Source organism: Podarcis melisellensis (genome assembly GCF_964234715.1).
Source record: "Podarcis melisellensis genome assembly, chromosome: 14".
NCBI classification, from domain to species: Eukaryota; Metazoa; Chordata; class Lepidosauria; order Squamata; family Lacertidae; genus Podarcis; species Podarcis melisellensis.
In genome coordinates this window covers 5245330-5267742 of record NC_138546.1, presented here as the reverse complement: position 1 = coordinate 5267742, position 22413 = coordinate 5245330, and the positions used below count along the sequence as shown (strand labels likewise).

Here is a 22413-nt window from a genome sequence, read left to right as displayed (position 1 = left end):
TTTATCTATTTGCACTTTGACGTGCTTTCAAACTGCTAGGTTGGCAGGAGCAGGGACCTAGCAACGGAAGCTCACCCTGTCGCGGGGATTCGAACCACCGACCTTCTGATCGGCAAGCCCTAGGCTCTGTGGTTTAACCCACAGCGCCACCCGCGCCCCTAAAGGAGGGAGAACAGGCTAAATGAATGAAACGACTGCACAGGAAACTCGCCGCCGGTAAGTGCAAAACTATCTAGCCAACCCTTGTTTCCTCTTCCAATGGCTCCGTCACAAATGCCACAGCTTGGAGAAACGCTGTCTTAAAAAGAGCCCTGTGGGATCAGACCAGAGGCCCACCTGTTTTCCATTTATATCATTTATTGCATTTGTATGCCACCTTTCTCTCCAAGGAGCTAAAGGCAGCATGCATGGTTCCTCTCTTCCCCCTTGTTTAACCCACCAATGCTGCTGAGAAGCAGGGACTGGTCACCCATCGAGAGCTTCATGGCAGAGTAGAGATTTGAACCCTTGTCTGCCAGGTTCTAGCCTAGCGCTCTAAACCACAACACGATCACTAACTCACATTTAGCCCAGCACCCAGTTTCTCAAGAAGCCCAGGAGGCGAGGCATGAAAGCGACAGCTTGTCCCCAGCAAGTGTCCACTAAGCTGCCTGAAATATCTCATAGAATTGAGTTGAAAGGGACCCCCAAAGGTCATCTAGCCCAACCCCCCTGCAATGCAGCAATCTCTGCTAAAGCATCCCTGACAGATGGCCCCCTAACACCTACTTAAACACCTCCAAGGAAGGAGAGTCCACAACCTCTCCTTTCCCATGAATTTAGCTAAACCCCTTTCAGACCCATCTAAGCTGGCGAAGATTGCAAATTTTGTACAAAGCATGTCATATGTGAATATCGTCCCCTCTTTTGACCGGATCTGCAGCTTAATCGTTTTCATAAACTGCCCCAAGTTATGCATTAGTTAAAAGAGGGAGTGGGTATCTCTTCACCCATGCATTCAAATTAACGACCGCCTTTTCTAAAACAATCCCTTCCCTCCCACAAAGGAATGCCCCATTTTACTCTTCCCAGATAGTGAAGGTTGCTCTTTTTGGCACCTTTCGCAGATCAGCAATATCCCTCCTACCATCCTTTCGTAAAGGATGTAACTCCCTTTCGTAAAGGGAGTAAAATCTACCTCCTTTCGTAAGGAGGCCCCAACCTGGTGCCGAGAAACCGCCTGCCCCAGGAGTTCAGGTTTCCGAAACTCGCTGCGGGATCTAGCCAGTGGAGCAAATTGCAGATTTGGGGGGCAGATTTAGGAGAAAGTGGCCCCCCCGAGCCACTCAACACAGCTACAGGGGGAGCATTGAGAGAGAGAATGGGGGAGCTGCTTCCTCCTTTGAGCTGAAGCCTCCCTTAAGGAAACCTTAAATCACACACAGCCAGAGCAATGATCCCTGAATGCCGTTTTCAGAATGCCATGCAATCAGGGAGAAGCTGATAGCGTCTCGGAAATAGAAAGCGAGGTGCTGCCAGTAGTAACACAACCCGCTGAGATAAACCCCCTCCGGATGTTAAGAAAGCAGCCTCTGGATGTCAAAGGATTTAGGCCGTCAACAAGCCCTTGCTGCCGGTGCCATTTTTGAAATGTTTTAGGCCGCAGGACAATCTTGCTGGCTCTTCCATACAGAAGATCTGCCCCACGGTGAGGATGAGGTCCCAGCCTTCGAAATGGCCTCCCTTGCACACTTGGGAAGTGTATTCAGCAGGAGAAAGAGATTGCGAGGGACAAGGAAGGACAACCTGCCACATCCAGCGGTTTTAGATTCCCCGCTTGCCCAAGTATGCGTCACTGGGGGTCAGAAACCAGATACACCTGGACTGAAGGAGACACCTCTGGGTCACCTGGTGGCAGCAACATTAAGGGATGTGAGTCACAGTGCTTGTCAGTGGAGCGCATTCACACATCGTGCCAGGTGGCCAAGCGAAACACGAGTGACATGCATGTTTGTGTGTCAAGCCACCCACAACCTCCCACCATTTCTGGACAAGGTGAGGCCCAGGGGCTGCCCCCAAGCTGCACCACAGAGAAACAATTGTCCTCAGAAGCTGGTTGTGACGAGAAAGTTGGTTTTGCTGGACAGGTTTCTTTTTTCTTTCTTTCCCTGCCAGCAAATGGTTAATGAACGGAAGCCTCTGATTAGCTGTGGTTCCAGGAGGGAGAGTTTAAAAGGAGAGGATTTGAGGAGAGATAGTTAGTTGAGAGGGTTGGAATTGAGGTTGGAGAGGTTAGGAGACAGGTTAGGAGACAGGCTGAGGTAGAAAGAGTGAATGGGAGAAAGAGTTGGTTTTGGGGAAAAACAACTTCTGCTCTGAGCGTATTGTGAAGGACAGAGTGTGGTGTCCTGTAGGAGGAATAGACCAGAATTTCACTGGGAGACAGAGGTTGAGCCAGGAGAAGTAGGAGCTGGAAAGGAACAGCCTGCTTGGGACTCAAATCTAGTCTGGGGGGGAGAGATTCTTCCAAGGAAAAGAAAAAACTCCCAAACCCAGTGAAGGGAGAGGGTGTGGAGAACCCCTTGGTCTATTACTTAAAGTACCTCAGGAGCAGGATTGTTAAAAGAGGTGGATAACTGAAAGAAAGTATCACCGTATAAAGGAACCGAACCCATAACGCAAAAACAACTGAGGACGAATTAAAGTGAAATCACACTGCATTCCTGAAGTAACCTAAATTTAATCCAATTGTGTTATATGCTGTCTTGCCTTGAATAAATCTTTATTATTTAAAGAAAACCTGTCTGAGACTCCCAACTTACTAGTTACCCCCTCACAAAGGTCCCCCATAGGATACTCTGGGCTAGAATTTTAAGAGGAAAGGAAAAGAAACCTTTGGGTAAAGGGTTGGTTGTTCAGTGGGGGGGGGGGGCAATTTATCTAAGTGAGAGCGGGCTGAACGGCATGAGAGGAAAAAGTGCTGATGCGCCCGTCACACTGGTAGAATGACAAAGCTACGCGCGCGCGCACACACACAGTCTGCATCCCTTCCATTATTTTTTGGGGGTGCTGCAAAAAACATAGCGAGTGACAGCTGCCCCAGGAAGGAGTGGTCCATATTGAACTGCTGGTGAATGCATTAAGCATACGTTCCAACAGGACATCATCCAAGTCCTTTGAACTGAGCACATTCCAGGAATGTCATAAAGACATAATGCCATAAAGTCTTAAAGACAGAGTCAATACTGTCTGCACCTGCGGGTTCCCACACTGGTCTACACCTCGGACTTGCAACCCACAACATGGCGACCGTTGTGGCATTTTCACTTTGGATTTCTACTTAACAATGCACATTATTAATCCCAAAATGGCAATTCACAGAGCAGTATACCTTAGCATTGTCACCAATTGAAAAGCTGTGGGATTCTTATTTTTTTACACTTGATCTTAGCTAAAAGGCTGAGCAGCTTTTGAAAACCAGCGATTTTGCACTCTGGGGAGGAGTCTGGAAATGGACCAGAAGGTTGACATGGGCTCAATATGGAGCAGTGCTTTTTTTCTTGGGGGGATGCAGGGAGACGCATACCCCTAAACATTTTATGAATCTAAGTTTGGCCTCATTGAGGGGCAGTATTTCAATAGGAGTAGGAAAATGAGAGTAGCTCTAAACACTTTTTTTATAGGGGAAAAAGCACTGCGGAGGACCCACAATGGAGGCATAGATATAGGGAGGTGGAACATGTGGTTGGCCAGAAATACACATCTTATTTTAAAAAACGACTCACGCTTTTCTCCTGCCGTATTGCAGCACTCATGGAAACAGAGGGTCTTGTCGGATAAAGTGTCCCAGCCCAGCCACTGTTTGCAGTCCTCCTTTGGTTTGCAGTTCCAGCCTTGGCTGGAATCCAACATGGCAGCAACAACTTTGCTGCGACCCACCAGTGGGTGCCAACCCAGTGTTTGAAGACCCATGGTCTCCACCAACTGGCAACAGCTCTCCAGAGGTTCAGAGAGGAGTCCTTGAAAGCCCTGTCTGGAGATGCTGGGAACTGAACCCAGGATGTTTTGCACACAAAGATGCTCTGTCACTGGGTTGCGGTCCTTCACTACAGTCCTTTGTAGCGGAAACGGCCGCTTCCTGTTTGAGTTCCTGCCTCACTCCTTAAAATTACCTGCTTCAGGGATAAGAGTGTGTTCCCAAAAAACACCCTTTGAAGCGGTGCCCAGGCTAACAAAGAAAGGGGGACGACGTGACAGGCAAGCTACACACACAGAGAAGAGTGTTATGTTTCTTTGTGAAAAGTCATGCATGTGGTTCATTGTGGAGAAAGCCGCATTATCTCATCTTGCTGAACAGGCACGGGCAGACTTGCCTGCTGATAAATGTTCCCCTCTGATAAGGTCAACTCAGTCTTCAAGGAAGCCTTGAGATAGAAGAGAGAGGTGCAGAAAGAGGGAGAAAGAAGCCGGTTCAGATAGAAGCAAGAAATAGGAGGCTTCCTCGCCGATCGCGCACCATGTAACTTCTTGCAACGGTGAAGTGATTAGTATTCACACAGAACAAATGCTGGTTAAAGGTTTACCACCGAAACTCACAAGGCTAGTATGCTTCATCTGTGAATTTGGAGACAGTGGGGAAGGGGTTGTTCCATCTGAAGTTTGAGCAAAAGAACCTGAAGCTGAGGGAGAGTTTGGGTGGGAATGGAGTGGCACGTAGGTGGGGGGAAAGCTGGGTTTTATCGCCTTCAGCTGACACAATTCAAGTGGCACTTACATCACTGAACTGGCTTCTTCAACAAGAGACAAGGCAACCCATTTCTAAACAGGACTGGGCACCTTCTAAGAATGGGACAAACTGCATGCACCCAGGAAAACCAGTAAGGGAAGGGCCATAACTTCCTGCCTACTGACATCAGGAAGGCATCTCCCTGGGCAGAGCATTCCACAAGCGGGGAGCCACTGCAGAAAAGGCCCTGCAGTAGCCCCACTTTCCCCAAAGACACCAAGCGGCACAATTCAGGTCCCTGCGCATCGCAAGTGCAATGACGGCCCGTGTGATGTAGTGATTGAGGATGTGGGTGACCAGGGTTCAAGCCCAGACCAGGGTTCAAGCCCCCACTCAGCCACCAAGCTCGCTGGGTGACCTTGCGCCTGTGACTCACTCTCAGCCCAGCCTACCTCGCAAGGTTGTTATGAAGATAAAATGGGCAGGAGGATCACTATGTATGCATCCCTGAGCTCTTTGGAGGAACTGGCGGAAAGGAATATAAATGCGGCGAACAAATAACAAAGCTGTCTACAGAGGTGGATAGGAATACCTGCAGAGCAAGCCCTGGCTTTGCAAATTCTGAGATCCTTATCCAGCCTTAATGGGCGCTGCAACTTTTCGCTCAAATTCCCAGCCGAGCAATTAGCACGCTAATGTCATGCCAGGTCTCCTATTTTGCCTTGTCAAGCACCTGCCTTTTCCCTGAACGCTCCCTTCTCCTGCAGAGAACACCTGCAAAGGAGAGCGTCGTGATTCATTCCTTTGGGGCACCGTGCTAGTTTCCACGCACGGCGGAAAACTGCAAATGCCTCGGGGCTCACCGTCATAGAGGACTCAGTTGACCTTCTGTCCAGCGATTTGGCTCTGCGGTGCGGGGACAAGGGAGAAGTCGAGACGTCCAGGATGGGGCTGGTTGCTGATTCGGCAGCAAAGTCCTGTAACAAACACGGAGGTCAGGGCTGGGGGAGAATCTGCAGAGCTCGGCTCTAAACATCATACTTCAGCACCAAAGAACTCTTTCTGCTGAAAGCCTGCGAAGCAGGGGTCAAAAGCAAGTCGAAATGAATCTGAGAATGGCGTACTTTTCCCCAAGAGAAGCAAAAATTCCACGTATACAAAGATCTTCCTGGATTTAATTACAGTGGCACTTCATTTTGAGTCCGCCTCATCGAGCATCCATTTCATCGAATGTCCGCGGCAAACCTGGAAGTACCGGAATGAGTTACTTCCGGGTTTGCCGCTCACACATGCGCAGAAGCGCTAAATCACGCTTCACGCATGCGCAGAAGCACAAACTGCTCTGTGCGCATGTTTGGAGCGGCGCTTTGTCATGCATCCTTTACGTCTAGCACCCGGGGCTCTGGAACGGATCCTGGACTCAAAGCGAGGTACAGCTGTATTTTTTTCTGCTAACAATGGGCCTGGCAAAGAGCTGTGAATGATATAAGTTGTGAGGGATAAAACAGAAGAAAAAAAGCTGATCGCAACCCTGAAGGTCATTTATTGCATCTCCCTGCAATGCAGGACTATGCAATGAGGAAAATGCCCCTTGAACAGCCTTGCGGGGCTTCTGGACACCCTGGGCGAAAAGACGAGGCAATGCAGAAAAATATCGTTCCACTGTCTTACCCAGGGCTCAGCAAACTTTTTCAGCAGGGGGCCGGTCCACTGTCCCTCAGACCTTGGGGGGGGGGGCGGACTATATTTTGGTTTTTTTTTAATAGATATTTATTAAAGTTTCAAAAATTATATAAAACAAAACAACAATACAAACACACACAAACAAAAAACAAGTATAATTTCATTCCCTTATTTTCTTATACCTTACTTCCCCGACTTCCTCATACCTCCCCTTTCTGTATTCCAATTTCTAATTATTAATTCAGCAAATCCTCTCCCTTATTTTCCATTTAGTTTTTAACCTTTCTTTTCTATTTACTTAAACCATTACAGCTGGGAACTATATTTTGAAAGGGAAAAAAGAACGAATTCCTATGCCCCACAAATATCCCAGAGATGCATTTAAAATAAAAGGACACATTCTACTCATGTAAAAACATGCTGATTCCTGGACCGTCCGCAGGCCGGATTTAGAAGGCGACTGGGCCGGATCCAGCCCCCGGGCCTTAGTTTGCCTACCCCTGGTCTTACCCGTTTCCTGGGGAAAACCCTCTTCTCGCTCCTGCCCTGCCGGGTCTCACTGGAGAGGGCAGTTCCAGAGGGGGCGTTGGTCTCCATGTGCTCTGCATTCTCGATATCTAATGCCTCAAATTTCTCAATTACCTGGGACCGCCTGCAAGACAGATAAGAGGGGAAACCAGGGCTGTTTTTTCCAAAAGACAGGAGCCTGCAACAGACCTCAGTAAATCACAGCAGCTCCATCCCTCTCACCCCCAATTCAACGAGAGCGTTCTCAAGGTATTGGAATGGCAACCCTTTCAAAACAGCTCACTCTGCCCTGTTTGGATTTATTGCCAGGGAGTGGGGTGGGAGGGGAGAAGGAATATGACTGGGAATAAACTTATTGGGATTCAGCCCGCCTGCAAGACATAAATACACATGTATCTGTGTGTTTGCTTGCAAGCACTTATCACTTTGAAAGCATTATCATCTAGCTAGACGACATGAAGAAATGCCTGACGTTACTCTCAAAATGAAAGGCAGCGTTTTCTCTGGAGACTGGAATCTTATGTCCCACTGTACAGTGGTACCTTGGTACTCAAACAGCTTGGCTCCCAAACAAATTGGATCCCGAATGCTGCAGGAAGTTCCTGCAGCCAATCGGAAGCTGCGCCTTGTTTTCGAATGGTTCCGGGAGTCAAACGGACTCCCGGAACGCATTAAGTTCGGCAACCAAGGTACCACTGTAGCTGTGTCGGTTGAAGGCGGCTTGGATCTGATGGATCTTTTATAAGACTAACTTCCAGAAGTCAGTTTTATAAGAGTAAATACCATATGAGATTAAGGTCTGGTTAACTACAACTTCCGGTCTCTTGCTGTGGGAAATGGCTGACTCCCACACAAACAGATCCCAGCCGTGCTAGTAATTCAGCGTTAACTACAATAACAATACCCCCTTTTTTTTTGTAATGTGCACAATATGTGGTCCTGTTTTGTTTTCTACATGGGTACTATTTCTTGTACCTTCTTTTTGTGTGTGTGTCTTATCTTATGCTGTGCACTTGTAATTTCTCCCCCAATAAAGAATATAAAACAAAATAAAAAAAGACTAACTGCTAATAAGGGAGGAACATTGGGCTGGAAGGGACCAGATGATCACAAAATCCAGAGTCCCAGCGTTTGAGGCAGGAGCTTCCCCACCAAGGAACCCCCTCCAGGTTAGCCTCCACAGTCAAGACCACGCCATGCCACATGCAGGGACAGAAAGCCACCCAAAGCTTTCCCAACACCAAGAGGCCTGAAGAGAGGCCTGCCCGATACTCCCAGGGAAGGCAAAGACCCCGCAAAACACCTTTCTTCATAAGCCGCGCTGCACATATTTTAACACTCTGCAATATGTTTTTTTTAACTGACAGCAGCCTTTTCGTTAAAAAAGAAAGGAAACCCCCACTTTCCCCCACTCCCTCCATCTCAGTTTTGCAAAAAGGGATGAAAAGCGAAGGGTCATCAAATTGACATTTGTCTCGGCCAAATGGCAAAGGGGCTCATTTTCTTTACGAAAAAGGAAACGGAACAAAAAAAACCCAACAAAAAAAAGCAGGCTGATTTCTTATGGAAAGGGGGGTTGCACCGTCAGGTTGTCTACAGCTCGAATTTTTAAATTATTATTTATTTTTTTTTGGAGATGAGATGGTAGCGAAGCAGGCGGAGTAAAAAGGGCGGACACGTCACACAGCAGAAGGTGGAGAGCAACAAGACCTGGAAGAAAAGAAAGCTGGAAAATGAATGAACAGACAAAATTATATTTCCTCCTCCCCAACCCACAAATAAAAATTAAAATCATTCCAAGATTTCTAAAAAAAAAGAAACAAAACAAAAAAATACAAATCATCAGCAAAATGAAATTATAATCATTGCAAACCCCCCAAAATCACATCCCCGCTGTGAGTGGTTATTCTGATCATTAAGGAAAGGGGCCGGGTGAGTAGTTTTGGGGAAAGGTGCAGGAGAAGGAATCCCTGTTCCCCAGTGGAATCTGTGTTTGCCCAGGCAGCCCCTGCGAGAGCTTGCCAAAAAAGAACATGCAGGCACTTGGAGAACTCAGTGGAAAGAGCACAGCGAAGGCGTTCAGACGACACCCGGCTTCAAAAGTGGCCGGGGGAGAGAGACCGGTTTGCAGTGGAGAAGTAGCCGGTGAGAAGGGGTGGTATGTCTCCTGCTTTGCCCGCATCTAAGATGTAATCAGCTGTACGTTTGAAAAAATAATATATACTATATATTGACCCAGTGGTTAAACGGTTCAAAAATATCCCCAGAACTGATCCACTGGGTCTGCTACTTTTTTCGTTGAACTTTATGAGCTACTTCTTTTGAAACCTACAATTCAGTACAATGAATAGTATATATTGTTTTTTCAAATGTACAGCATGTTACGTCTTGTGTGTTTATTGAATATGTTTCACGTAACCAGAAGTTTGCTGTTGTTTTGTGCAGCTATTTCTCAGCGGTCTGCTGCTCTCCAGCTGCTTTTCGAGGGCAACTTCAAGGCAAGTCTGGAACCGGCTGGGCGGGGAGCGCATGAGAGCTCCTCCCGCCAGCACTTCTCCCCTGCAAAAGCCACGCCTTCGTAACCCGCCTTGTAAGGAGGGGAGCAGCAGGATCGCTAAAACCAGCATCTGCCGCTGCTGAACGCCTGGTCTGGCCAACGGGTCTGCTGAGGAATGTAAAACAAAAAGAGGAGTTATTTAAAGACTTTGGGGCATGGGGTGCCATGCTCTCGTTGGGGGAGGGGGGGTTAAAAAGGTAGGGAGGAAAAGAGAAGGGAGCCCCATGCATGTTAGTTTGTGGCAGACGGCCACGCTCCAGGGTTAGAAGGGTTTCCATGTGGCAGGGAGTCAATGGGCAGTTGATAAGAGTGATTTGCTTTTGATTGAAAGCGGTTTCATTGGGTTGGTTTTTTTTTATTATTATTCCACAGGAAGTGAGGTGAGGAGTCAGGAACAGCCAGAGGGGACAAAAGAGATGTACCCAGACAAGGAGCACATTCTGTGTAACTGTGTGTAGGGAGAATAGGGAGAATAGGAAGATGGTGGAACTCCACCAGGAAATGTTTGAAGCCCAGATAGAGAGGGCTCGTTGATCTAAAACGGAAAGAAACGGTTAAGAGGTGACCAGTGCGCATTATGCTGGCTTTAGTGTCTCTCAAGGAGCAAAAATGACAAACAGTCGCGGTTGCACACAACTCCATGCCAATTCCGAGACAAGGGCTGAGGCTACGTTCTGCAAGCTGAATCTATTCTGCAACCTTCGAGCAAATTTACATAATTTGTTCTGGTTCTCCTGGTTGCAGAAAGGGACTGAGGCATGGCCCAAAAATGGAAACAAGAGGAACTACCAACTCTTGAAGAGTGGAGAATGAAACTTATGGATTATGCAGAACTGGACAAAATGACTGGGAAAATCAGATATCAGAGGGATCACAAATTCATTGAGGACTGGGGAAAGTTTACGGATTATCTGAAAAACATATGTGATGAACAGACAACGCTAGTGGGTTTTAAAGAGGTTTTGTGATAGTTTAAGGTGTATTGTAAAAAAGAAACAGAGATGAAAGTATAATACTAATCGGCAATATTATATATAGAAAATGCATGAAGATAGGGAAAATGGATGATTGGTGGAGGAGCTGGTGGAAGTACAAAAACTGGAAATTTGAAAACATGGTTGTGTGGATTAATTTGTAAAGGAAAAATCTAATAAAAAAATATTTTTTTAAAAAAAAGAAAGGGACCGAGGCACATGGAAGCCCAACTTCCAGAAAACCGAATCTGATAGGGCGTTCCTGGCTTTTGAGATTTTAGCAAGCTGTGCCAAAACCATTTCAAGCATCTCCCGGCAGCAGTAGAACCTGCAACTTAGATCAGAGTATGTCGAAGGCAAGGGCTCAGTCGCCAAGTGAGGAGTGGTCTTTATCTGGAAAGACAGCCAGCACTTTAGAGACAAAGGTGGTTGTAATCAAACAGTGCCAAGCTGGGAGGACTCCGTCCCCTCCAGCCGCAGCTTTGGGGACAAAAAGATAAGAGGTTCTGCAAATGTGCTGCTGTGCAGTCTTAGCCTTCCCTATGAAACCAAAAACCTCATCCAGAAACACAACATGCACCTACTGGGAAGTAAAATTAGACGAAACAGTTCAGTTTCCATTTCCATTGTACAACAAAATGAGTTGGCAAAAAAAGTTGTGGAAGTCATAGTACTGCTCTATTCTGTCTTGGTCAGACCACACCTGGAATTCTGTGTCCAGTTCTGGGCACCACAATTTAAGAAGGATGTTGACAAGCTGGAACAGGTGCACCAAGATGATCAAGGGTCTGGAAACTAAGCCTGATGAGGAATGGTTGAAGGAGCTGGGTGTGTTTAGCCTGGAAAAGAGGAGATTGAGAGGAGATATGCTAGCCATCTTCAAATATCTAAAGGTCTGTCCCATGGAATAGGGAGCAAGCTTGTTTTCTCCTGCTCCGGGGAGTAGGATCCGAACCAATGGATTCAAGTTCCAAGAAAGGAGATTCCAACTGAACACCAGAGGAAGGCAACCAAAATGGTCAAAGGCCTGGAAACGATGCCTTATGAGGAACGGCTAAGGGAGCTGGGCATGTTCAGCCTGGAGAAGAGGAGGTTAAGGGGTGATATGATAGCCATGTTCAAATATATAAAAGGATGTCACATAGAGGAGGGAGAAAGGTTGTTTTCTGCTGCTCCAGAGAAGTGGACACGGAGCAATGGATCCAAACTACAGGAAAGAAGATTCCACCTAAACATTAGGAAGAACTTCCTGACAGTAAGAGCTGTTTGACAGTGGAACGGTCTCCCTTGGGAGGTGGTGGACTCTCCTTCCTTGAAGGTTTTAAAGCAGAGGTTGGATGTCCATCTGTCACGGATGCTTGAGTTGAGATTCCTTCATTTTGGGGGTGGGGTTGGACTAGATGACCCTCAAGCTCCCTTCCAACTCCACGATCCTATGAATCTATGCTACAAGCAGGGGGAGTGTGGACACAATGAACTGTGAGACACGCCTTTCCAGAGATGAATCCCATGCCACTTGGAGGCTCTTGTAAATTGGCAAGGTTGGCATAAACCAGGATGGGTAATCTGCTGGTCACATATCCCCCAACTGGCACCTATTCAATATACATTTTCTCTCATCCTGGGGCACATTTACACTACAAATTTAAACCGGTTTCAGACCAGTTTAGGAGACACCTTTTGCTCTCAAGACCACCTAGTAGTCATAATTTCTTTAAAGTGGGTAAGGGGCACCACCCTAACATTACAATTCCCAATTCCTCTGCAACAACTACAGCAATTCCAAACCCATCTGAAGCTGGCTTAAGTACAGACATTTATACCAGCTTGCAAATGCGAAACTAATCTGTGTTTCAGCTGGACTAAACGGTGCTGGTTTTTTTGGTGCTGAATTCCTGATCCATTCCTTTTTTAAAAAGAGGATTGTGAAAATTTAATTGTAGCCAGCCACTGAATCTCAGCTCTGCCTGGGAACATGTTACCGGGGGGGGGGGGCGGTTTTCTCAGCCAAATACTGCTTTTTAAAAACATGCTTCTAGCCCTCATGATGGTATAGAGAAAAGTTTGAAAATGGATGGAGAGGAAGCCCTAAAAAAGGGAACCCCCAAGGCAATACTGGGCTGTAAAGGTAACCCCTGAACGTTAGGTCCAGTCACGGACAACTCTGGGGTTGTGGCGCTCATCTCGCTTTACTGTCCGAGGGAGCCGGCGTACAGCTTCCGGGTCAAGTGGCCAGCATGACTAAGCCGCTTCTGGCGAGCCAGAGCAGCGCACAGAAACGCCGTTTACCTTCCCGCCGGAGCGGTACCTATTTATCTACTTGCACTTTGACGTGCTTTCAAACTGCTAGGTTGGCAGGAGCAGGGACCGAGCAACGGGAGCTCACTCCGTCGTGGGGATTCAAACCGCCGACCTTCCGATTGTCAAGTGCTAGGCTCAGTGGTTTCGACCACAGCGCCACCCGCGTCCCATCAATCCTGATCTTTGGCCATGTTGTATGGCCTGGCAGGAGTGAGAGTCCCAACAAACAACACCTGGAGCTGCTGCAGGTTAGCCTCTCTCTGAAGCCAGAGAAGGTCCAGGTGGGGCTTTTACTCAGTGTTAGTAATTCAGATATATAAGATAGGTGACAAATGGCTCCTTAAACCAAGGTTGCGATTGCCAAAACAGAATGTCTTGTTGCTTTTCTTTTCTTTTTTTGGTGCAAGACAGCTTACAGTTTTATTTTTCAAATGATGGACTGACAGTGATTGATTCTCAGTTAAACATCTGTTCAGATGACAACCTTTGAGCTAGGTTAAGAACTTTCAGAACTTAAAGAAGGAAAATCACTTGATCCAGGGACACTCTGAATATATATTGGCCAATTTCTACTTATTTTTCTTAATGGTGACCCACACCACTCATAACATAGGAATATTCTTCCTAACTGTGAGCAGGGCATTGGGGTGGAGTAAGGGAAAACAAGAGACAACAATTAACCATAATGTCATTCACTGCTCCTGCTCAGGCTGCACAGAAAAAGGAATTTGGTTCCTGAAATTTGGTTCTGATTATGAGGTTAAAATAAATAAGAAGATAGAATTCTACAGGATGGGCTATTAGTGTGTGAAAACAGTCCAGATCCAATGATCCCCAGGCATGCACCTTCAGATGGTGGAGATGTCAGGCACCATCCTTGCGTCCAGGCATCCTCACTTGCCGCAAGTGGCCGATACCTAGGAGCAAAATGCGCCTGGCTCCTGGCTAATTTCAAACACTGCTTTTTCTGGTCACAGACAATGACTCTCGCACTCTGTTTAGCAACTGAATCTCCCCATGAGACAGAACAAACCAGGGAAAGGTGGATCTGGCAGACAAACTTGCGTACTGTTAATAATCTCCTTAGTGTTGAATCCCTGATATGCTTCAAAGGAAGCCTGGGGTGGTGGGTAGAAAGGAGTATGAAAACTGTGCTCTAAGGACTAATAAAATAAAATAAAAGATAAAAAAACTCCTTCCAGTAGCACCTTAGAGACCAACTAAGTTAGTTATCGGTATGAGCTTTCGTGTGCATGCACACTTCTTCAGATACATGCATGCACACGAAAGCTCATACCGATAACTAACTGAGTTGGTCTCTAAGGTGCTACTGGAAGGAATTTTTAAATTTAATTTAATTTAATTTGTTTCAACCATGGAATTGATGCTTTTGAATTATGGTGCTGGAGGAGACTCTTGAGAGTCCCATGGACTGCAAGAAGATCAAACCTATCCATTCTGAAGGAAATCAGCCCTGAGTGCTCACTGGAAGGACAGATCCGAAGCTGAGGCTCCAATACTTTGGCCACCTCATGAGAAGAGAAGACTCCCTAGAAAAGACCCTGATGTTGGGAAAGATGGAGGGCACAAGGAGAAGGGGGCGACAAGATGGTGGGACAGTGTTCTCGAAACTACCAGCATGAGTTTGACCAAACTGCGGGAGGCAGTGGAAGACAGGAGTGCCTGGAGTGCTCTGGTCCACGGGGTCACGAAGAGTCAGACACGACTAAACAACAACAACATGGCAGACCAACACGGCTACCTACCTGTAACTAGCTCTAAGGACAGTTTGCTCTGGGCTGTTGCTGGAATAATCCCGCAGCCCCTCAGAGAACATGAGAATTGGCACAAGAAATCCAAGACCCAGAGGGACTAAGGCAGGATGTGAGCTGGGATTTTGCTGGCTGTTTTTAAAGCGCTTGGTCTGTTCCTTGGGACCCTGGCATGTGCAGTATGTGTTTGTGACAGGGGTGGGAGTGGTAAGTGGGGAGTGGGCTCCCATGCGCAAACGGAGACCAGGCACAAATAGAGGAGGAGGAAAATCCAGGTGCAAAAACAGACACCAGATGCTTGGAACAAGTTTGCTCAGCTCCACAAACGGCAACAGAACCGACTCACAGGTGGGAGAAGAATGTTAATAAGCAAGAAGCAAAGTGGGGAAAGCAGAGAAGCAGCCAGGAGCCAAGCAGAAGGGGAAGGGGGGGGTTGCAGGGCAATGTTAATTCGCTGTTGCAGGTGGCCGCAGGCAGGGCTCAGAAAACCGTCCTGCGCCAGCCCACCTGGATACAGAGGACGCCTTTGCGGAGGAGAGAGCTGATTGACAGCTATTAACCGCGACAGCTCAGAGGACCTCCATGGCCAGAGGGAACATGGCACATCCCAAGAGCAGACACTAAGGGACCGGCAGCAATAAGGCTGCAGCATCCACACCCTGCTGAAGAGTTTCCCCAGACATTTCTGGAAGCCAGATGCTGGCTGGATCCAGCTGTTGCACGCCTCTTAGGAGAGTTTCAGACACCAAGATGGCTGGAGGGTAACCAGAGAGGCCTTGCACAGCGGCCCCATTCATCTTGGTTGGATATTTTGCTAATGACACCCCCCCCCAAAAAAAAATCCATGCTCTTTGCATTCTGGGACTTCATTCAGATGTTACACTTGTGCAATCACTGGCAGCTGCTAGCAGGGCAGGAAAAGCTCGCGACGGGATGGAGTCATGCCAAGCTGGTTTGCACGTAAGGCTAAACCAGCACAGAGCAGTGGTTAGTTAAAGTGTTGGACCCTGGGAGACCAGGGTTCAAATCTCTGCTCGGTCATGAAGCTCTCACTGGGTGACCTTGTCCCAAGGATTCTTGTGGCCCACTTGGTCTGAGAAGTTGGCCTGCCCTGCTCTACAAGCTGCTTGGTTTCCTTTGGGCTCCCAGTACGTTTCCGAGCACAGTTCAAAGTGTCGGTGCTGACTTTTAAAGCCCTAAACGGCCTCGGCCCACTATACCTGAAGGAGCATCTCCACCTCCATTGTTCAGCCCAGACACTGGGGTCCAGCACTGAGGCCCTTCTGGCGGCTCCCTCATTGCGAGAAGCGAGGTTACAGGGAACCAGGCAGAGGGCCTTCTCGGTGGTGGCGCCTGCCCTGTGGAACGCCCTCCCATCAGATGTCAAGGAAATAAACAACAATCTGACTTTTAGAAGACATCTGAAGGCAGCCCTGTTTAGGGAAGCTTTTAATGTCTGATGTTTTATCGCTTTATTATTATTATTATTATCATTAATTCTCTTGGGAAACCCAGCCACATGAGTGAGGTATAAATAAATAAATTATTATTATTATTATTATTATTATTATTATTATTATTATTATTTCCCCAGTTCCACAGCAACACTAATGAATCCTGCAATCCAGGAACCTGTGAAAGGGGACCACTTCTTGGGGCATGTACATTCTCCCTCCATTTTTCAAAAGACACGACAAGGTGTGTCACCCACTCAGCTGAGCGGCTCTGGGAGAGGGGGCCCAGCCACCTGCTAGGCCTTCGAAGTTACATGAAGCCTGTACCTTCTGGGCACACGTTAGGAAAGGAACACGAGGAGGGTCTCACCTGCGAGGGAATTCCCCACCCATGCGTGCACGGAGACTGGTACCTGGTGCTAAAAGGGTGATCCTGAAAAATGTAGCTTTACCATTGCAAGACATTCCTAGATCTCATGCGAGCAGCAGCTCAGGATCACTGCAGGGTCCCTGGTGAGAACTTCTAGGTGCCTGGGATGCATCTTGAATGACCTGCAGAATGTCCTGTTTGTTTCTACACTAAGACCACATCCACACTGTGGGCTACTCAGAGGAGACCCACTGGAAGTAATGAAGACAACTAAATTAGGCCAATTATTCTCTGAGCAAAATCTAACAGAATACAATCCCCTACATTTAAAGCACTATTTATACCTCTTGAGAAATATTTTCTCTCCCTAATGCATCCCAGGAATTGTAATTAGTTAAGGATGCTGAGAATTATTAGGAGACTCCCTCTTTCCCTCCCAGACCTACAGTTCCCAGATTTCCCTGGCAAGAGGGACTGACTGCTAAGCCACTCTGGGAATCCTAGCTCTGTGGGAGGAATAGGGGTCTCCAAACGACTCTCAGCACCCTTAACAAACTACATCTCCCAGAATTCTTTGGGGCTGTTTAAAGTTGTACAATAGTGCTTTAAATGTAAGGCGGCCTAACCAATGTGGCCCAAGAATCCCCCAATATTCTTGCCACCCCTTGTATACTTTTGCCTCTTGGTGCGAGGGTCAACACCACAGCATAATCTTTCTGGGGTAGACTCTTAACCTGAGGGTCGTGGGTTCAAGTCCCACGCTGGACAAAAGGGTTGAACTAGATGACCCTCAGGTCCCCTTCCAACTGCTGTGATTCTGTGCATACTGGAGACAAATGCAAAAAGACCCCCGCAGCCACTCGTCAGAAACCTGCTCGAGTGAACACGCCTGTCGGGATTCAAGAGTGAGCAAAAGAGAGAAGACAGCTTTCTCCCCTCTGGTCCTGCGCCTCCTGCTCTCTTGTCGTTTTACCTGCAGGCCTCGTCATGCCGAGAAAACGAGACAGAGAGAGTTAATTTGGAAAGGCAAGTTTCAACTATTATATGTGAGGGGTCTGGAATGTCACACACACACACACACACACACACACACACACACACACACGGTTGTATGTCTGCGAGACACCTTTGCAGCTGCAGATTTGCAGCCTTGCACATCAGCAGAGCTATTGCACAAATCCAGCTATTGTGCACATACCAAGGTATTTTACAGCTTATTCAGCTCCACTAAACGAAGTCTCCTTGAGTCTCCATCACAGCTCATTAAGCTAGGCCAGCATACATGCCAGACTCCCCACACATGCATTGCCTAGGGAAATATGTGGAGAGGGGAGAGAGGCAGTTGTGCAACGCTTTAAACTCAACCGCCAACTGAGTTAAAACCTGGTGCCGAGCCACTCATTAATTTTGGAGGCTTTCTCTGTGTTTTGCTTCAAAAGCATGAGGTCCAGCAACTTGCTCTGCCTTTCTTTCTTTCCGAAGAAAGCTAACATTTTCCAAGCCCCGAACCAGATACCAGACTCCTTGCCAATGCTGTGCAATACCCACAAAAGCCCTGCATTAAAGTCATGTCCACGGAAAAGGAGTTCCTTTGCATCCTGAATGCAGTGATATAGTTTCAGGGCTTGGATGCTGTGCTCTGGGAGGCAGCTAAACTGATAATTTTTGGGGGGGTCACACATAACTGGGAGTTGCCTGCACCTGCTTTCAGCTTCCTGTCTGCCCTGCCATTTCCCACTATCCCTTCCTCTGCACAACCGAGCGACCTCTTCAAATGCCACTTGGCTGGGCCACATTTAACACCACCCACCCAGCAAAAATGGTCTTGCGGAGGCTGCCCTATTTGTGCCCAGCAGGGCAGCTCAAAACCCCACTCAAACGTTGCCGCATCTCTCCATCTCGGGCCTCCAGCTGTTGTTGGACTACAAGGCCCATCATCCAGTGGCCAGGGATGATGGGAGTTGTAGTCCGACAACAGGAGACCCGAATTGGAGAAACGCTGCGAGGAGCAACGCCAGGAGCCAACTGGCTTCCTCCGAACGAGAAACCCGTCGGTGGTGCTGTCGCCCGTTCCTTACCTCCTTTCGCTGCCAAAGAGCCGAGCCACCTCTTCCCTTCCGGGGCTGCGAGCTCGGGAACGCCGCTCCAGCCTCTTCCTCTCCGCTTGGAAAGCCTCCCGGTTACTAATCCTGACAGCCTTGGGGACATCGGCCAGGGTGGCGTACTGCCGGCTTGCTCTAAAGGAAAGAGGGCGGCCCGGCCTCTCGGCTCCCCTCGCCCCGTCTCTCGCGGCCGAGTCCTTGTAGTCGCTCGTCAAGTCCAGGCAGTTGAGGGAGAAGCTGTACACCATTCGGCTGCCTGGGGGGCCACCTGGGGAAGGAAAGGGGCAGCTCTGCTCCGGGGAGGGTGACTGGGAGTCACTGTACCTGTTGTTGGGGGTGCTGGGGCTGGGAGGGGACGGCGGGGTCGGCAGCTGCTGCTCGTCCGGCTTCCCATCCTGTTTCGTCTTCTCCAAGGAGAAGTAGCCGCTCTCCACCCGGGTTTTCCGCCCGCTGTCGCTTCGGTCGCCATGCATGCTGCTGTCGTCTGCGAGGAGGCAAGGAGAAGCTGGAGGTGACTGGGCTGCCCTTGGGTGCCCCTCCCTCCCCGCAGGGAACTCAGGGCTATGTAGATCGGTGGGGTGGGACTTGCTTATTTAATATTATAAACACCACCCACCTTTCTCCTGAGGGCTTTCTGGTGGTTCCCTCACTGCGAGAAGTGAGGTTACAGGGAACCAGGCAGAGGGCCTTCTCGGTAGTGGCACCCTCCCTCCCATTAGATGCCAAGGAAATAAACAGCTATCTGGCATTTAGAAGATATCTGAAGACAGCCCTGTTTAGGGAAAGTTTTCAATGTTTGATGTTTTATTGTGTATTTAATATTCTGTTGGGGGCCACCCAGAGTGGGTGGAGAAACCCAGCCAGATGGACGGGGTATGTATGTATGTATGTATGTACGTACGTACGTACGTACGTACGTATGTATAAATAAATAAAATTATTATCATTATTATCATCATCATTATTGGGATTCAAGGCAGCTTATGGCACTACTGAATGTTATAAAGTACAAAGCAAACTGGCTAAAAACAGCAAGTTGAAAGGACATCAAAACACCATTTAAAACCAGCAATAAAGTTGTTTGTGTATGTAACAACGTCGACTAGGATTTGCCACACACAAAAATGGAAGGAAGAAGACGTTCCCACCAAGGAATGGGTAAGTAAGGTGAGGGACTATGCAGAATCGGCAAAATTACCGTATTTTTCGCACCATAGGACGCACCGGACAATAGGACGCACCTTGTTTTAGAGGGGGGAGAACAAGGGAAAAAAATTCTTCTGCTCTCTGCCCAGCGCCCCTTCAGCGAAGCGGCAGGAGGCTCTGCGCAGAGAGTGGGAGAATTTTCCCCCTTTTGTTTTCCCGTTCTAAAACAAGGTGCCGTTTAAGGTGCGTTCAGACGGCTACCTTGGAAGCCTGGAGAGCGAGAGGGATCGGTGCGCACCGAACCCTCTTGCTCTCCAGGCTTCAGGTTCCTTTCGACCTGCCGGGAGAGGGTCGCGGGGGGCTGCTTTAGCCCCGTACCTGCTCTCCCGGCTGGAGAGGTGACGCGCGCCTATGGCAGGAGCCGGGAGAGCAGGTACGGGGCTAAAGCAGCCCCCGCGACCCTCTCCCGGCTGGAGAGGTGACGCGCGCCTATGGCAGGAGCCTCCATAGACGCGCGTCACCTCTCCAGCCGGGAGAGCACGCGCGGGGCTAAACCAGCCCCCCGCAACCGTCTCCCGGCTGGAGACGCGGGGCTGGGGCGGGGGAAGCCCGAGCTTCCCCCTCCCCCAGAACGGGACCCAGAGCCATGCCGAAGCTGCGCGCAGCTTTGGCATCGCTCTGGGAGCTTTCGGGGCTGGGGGAGGAGGAAGCCCTCCGCCAGCCTCCAAACCATGTCGGGAGACAGCGGGAGGGCGCGCTGCGCCTCTCCCGCTGTCTCCCGAGTTTGCGGGGCTGGTGACGGGGAGGAGCAGGCTTCTCCCCCCCGCCAGCCTTCTAGCCAAGTCAGGGGACAGCGGGAAGGGCGCTCTGCGCCTCTCCCGCTGTCCCCCGAGTTTGCGGGGCTGGTGACGGGGAGGAGCAGGCTTCTCCCCCCGCCAGCCTTCTAACCAAGTCGGGGGACAGCGGGATGGCGGCGTTCCGCCTCCCCGCTGTCCCCCGAGCTTGTGGGGCTGGTGGTGGGGCTCTCCTGAAGCCTGGAGAGCGAGAGGGTCGGTGCGCACCGACCCCTCTCGCTCTCCAGCTTCAGCGAAAGCCTGCATTCGCACCATAGGACGCACACACATTTCCCCTTCATTTTTGGAGGGGAAAAAGTGCGTCCTATGGTGCGAAAAATACGGTAATTGCCAAAGTAAGAGATTCCAATGACAACTGCTTTGTGGAAGAATGGAAGCCCTTTCAAGAAAATGTCGTAGTATGATGAACTCGCAAGCAGGATTTGAAATATAAGCAACAGAAGGAATTAAGAGAATACAGAATGGATGTGATGGTATAAAAGAGAGAATATATTGGGCATGGAAAATGGGGTGGGAAGTCAGACATTTTTGGTACCAAGGGCAAAAAATAAATAAAAAGCCCATCTTGATTAATCCCAAGCATTGCACATGCTAGAATGGCGAACCCCCTGAGAGGAAGGCAAGGAAGAAAACAATCGCTTTTGATAGCCAGCCTTGAAACACAGATAAAGGAGGAGGGAAACATTGGCTCTTCCTAGGTAGCCACGGGGAAAACTCATCATCCTGTACAGGAAGCAGATCCCTAGCCCTTATTGTTTCGTGGAGAACAATGCAGCAGAGCTGCTGGCAGACTAATCAGAGGAGATGGGGGGCAGTGGGATGAGGCAAACCACTGGGGACGGGAGAACGAAAGAGGAACTCACTGTTTGACAAGAAATGCAGGGGAGTTCAGGTGGTGAGCCAAAAGATGCAAAATAAAATCAAGGCATTCCGCAGTTTATTATCGGTTGGAGGCAAAAGCCCTATGGCCCCCTATCTAGAGGTGGTATGGGGTGGGTGGGTTAGCAAACACATTCAAGATCCAGACACCTCTTCGCATTATTTAAATTGTGAGTTCGCAAACTCTGCAACGTTTTGGGAAAGCGCGAGGTAAAGAGGGTCTTGAGTGTCACGTCAAGAAACGGAACTCAGAGTGAGGTCAGGATGCTCGCAAAGGGGAAGGAGAGGCCCGGCTGCAGGTTTGGGAGACAGCCGAGAGGGTGTCAAAGCCCAACACACGAGACACGGGGAGCCACCTGGAGGCAGTGTTTAGCTCCCCCCTCCCCCCGGGGGGTCCCCAGTCACAAGCACACAGCCTTTTGCTTCCTTGCATGCGAAAAAGAAAAGCGATTTGCTGCACTTGGGCAACTTGCGTGAAGATTTGATGTTTCCATCCCCAAAAAGTTTTTGACTTTTGACTACTGAAATGAGGCTGCATTTTAATGTTCCATTCTAATCTTGTTTAAAAGTTGTATTTTAATCAACTGTTTTATACCTGGTATTAGCCGCCCTGAGCCCGGTCTTGGCTGGGGAGGGCGGGGTATAAATAAAACATTATTATTATTATTATTATTATTATTATTATTATTATTATTAGCCCTGCCAGTCCAACAATGCCATCCACAGAGTTTGATGCAGACTCCACAGACAAGAACGGTGGTCTCCCATCAGCTGGGCAGGACTTGCAAAGCTCCCTTGCAGCCCCTTCCCAATTCTCGGACTCCCTCCTCTGTACATCCCACCCAGGCCTCACGCAAGGTTTTTTTTTATTGTTGCATTTCATGCCACGATTTCCTCCGAGGAGCTCAAGGTGGCATGCAAGGTTCTCCCCCCCCCCCCCCCATCTACGTCGTCTGGGAATCTAACCACTAAAACCTCGCTGACTCTCACGATGAACATGCTGTTCTTGGGACGCGCCTGAAGCCACCCAAATCAGCCCCTGCAGCTCTGCCAAACCGTTCTCTTTACGGCGTGTTAGCCTTGGATTT

The 22413-nt window shown here is 48.7% G+C and overlaps 1 protein-coding gene across 8 annotated transcripts in view; it reads right to left on the bottom strand.

Moving 5' to 3' along the window:
- The window catches only part of MPRIP (myosin phosphatase Rho interacting protein), a 153998-nt gene that overhangs the window by 37716 nt on the left and 93869 nt on the right, over positions 1–22413 (bottom strand). For 4 of the 8 annotated variants that reach the window (XM_081889032.1, XM_081889031.1, XM_081889030.1 and 1 more), the window contains exons 7-9: positions 18423–18930; positions 6899–7040; positions 5569–5682 (exon numbers count right to left, since the gene is read on the bottom strand). In XM_081889032.1, coding sequence (XP_081745158.1) covers positions 5569–5682; positions 6899–7040; positions 18423–18930 — 764 coding nt within the window. The remainder of the gene's footprint in view (positions 1–5568; positions 5683–6898; positions 7041–18422; positions 18931–22413) is intronic. The other 4 variants (XM_081889036.1, XM_081889035.1, XM_081889034.1 and 1 more) reach the window with 1 other exon arrangement.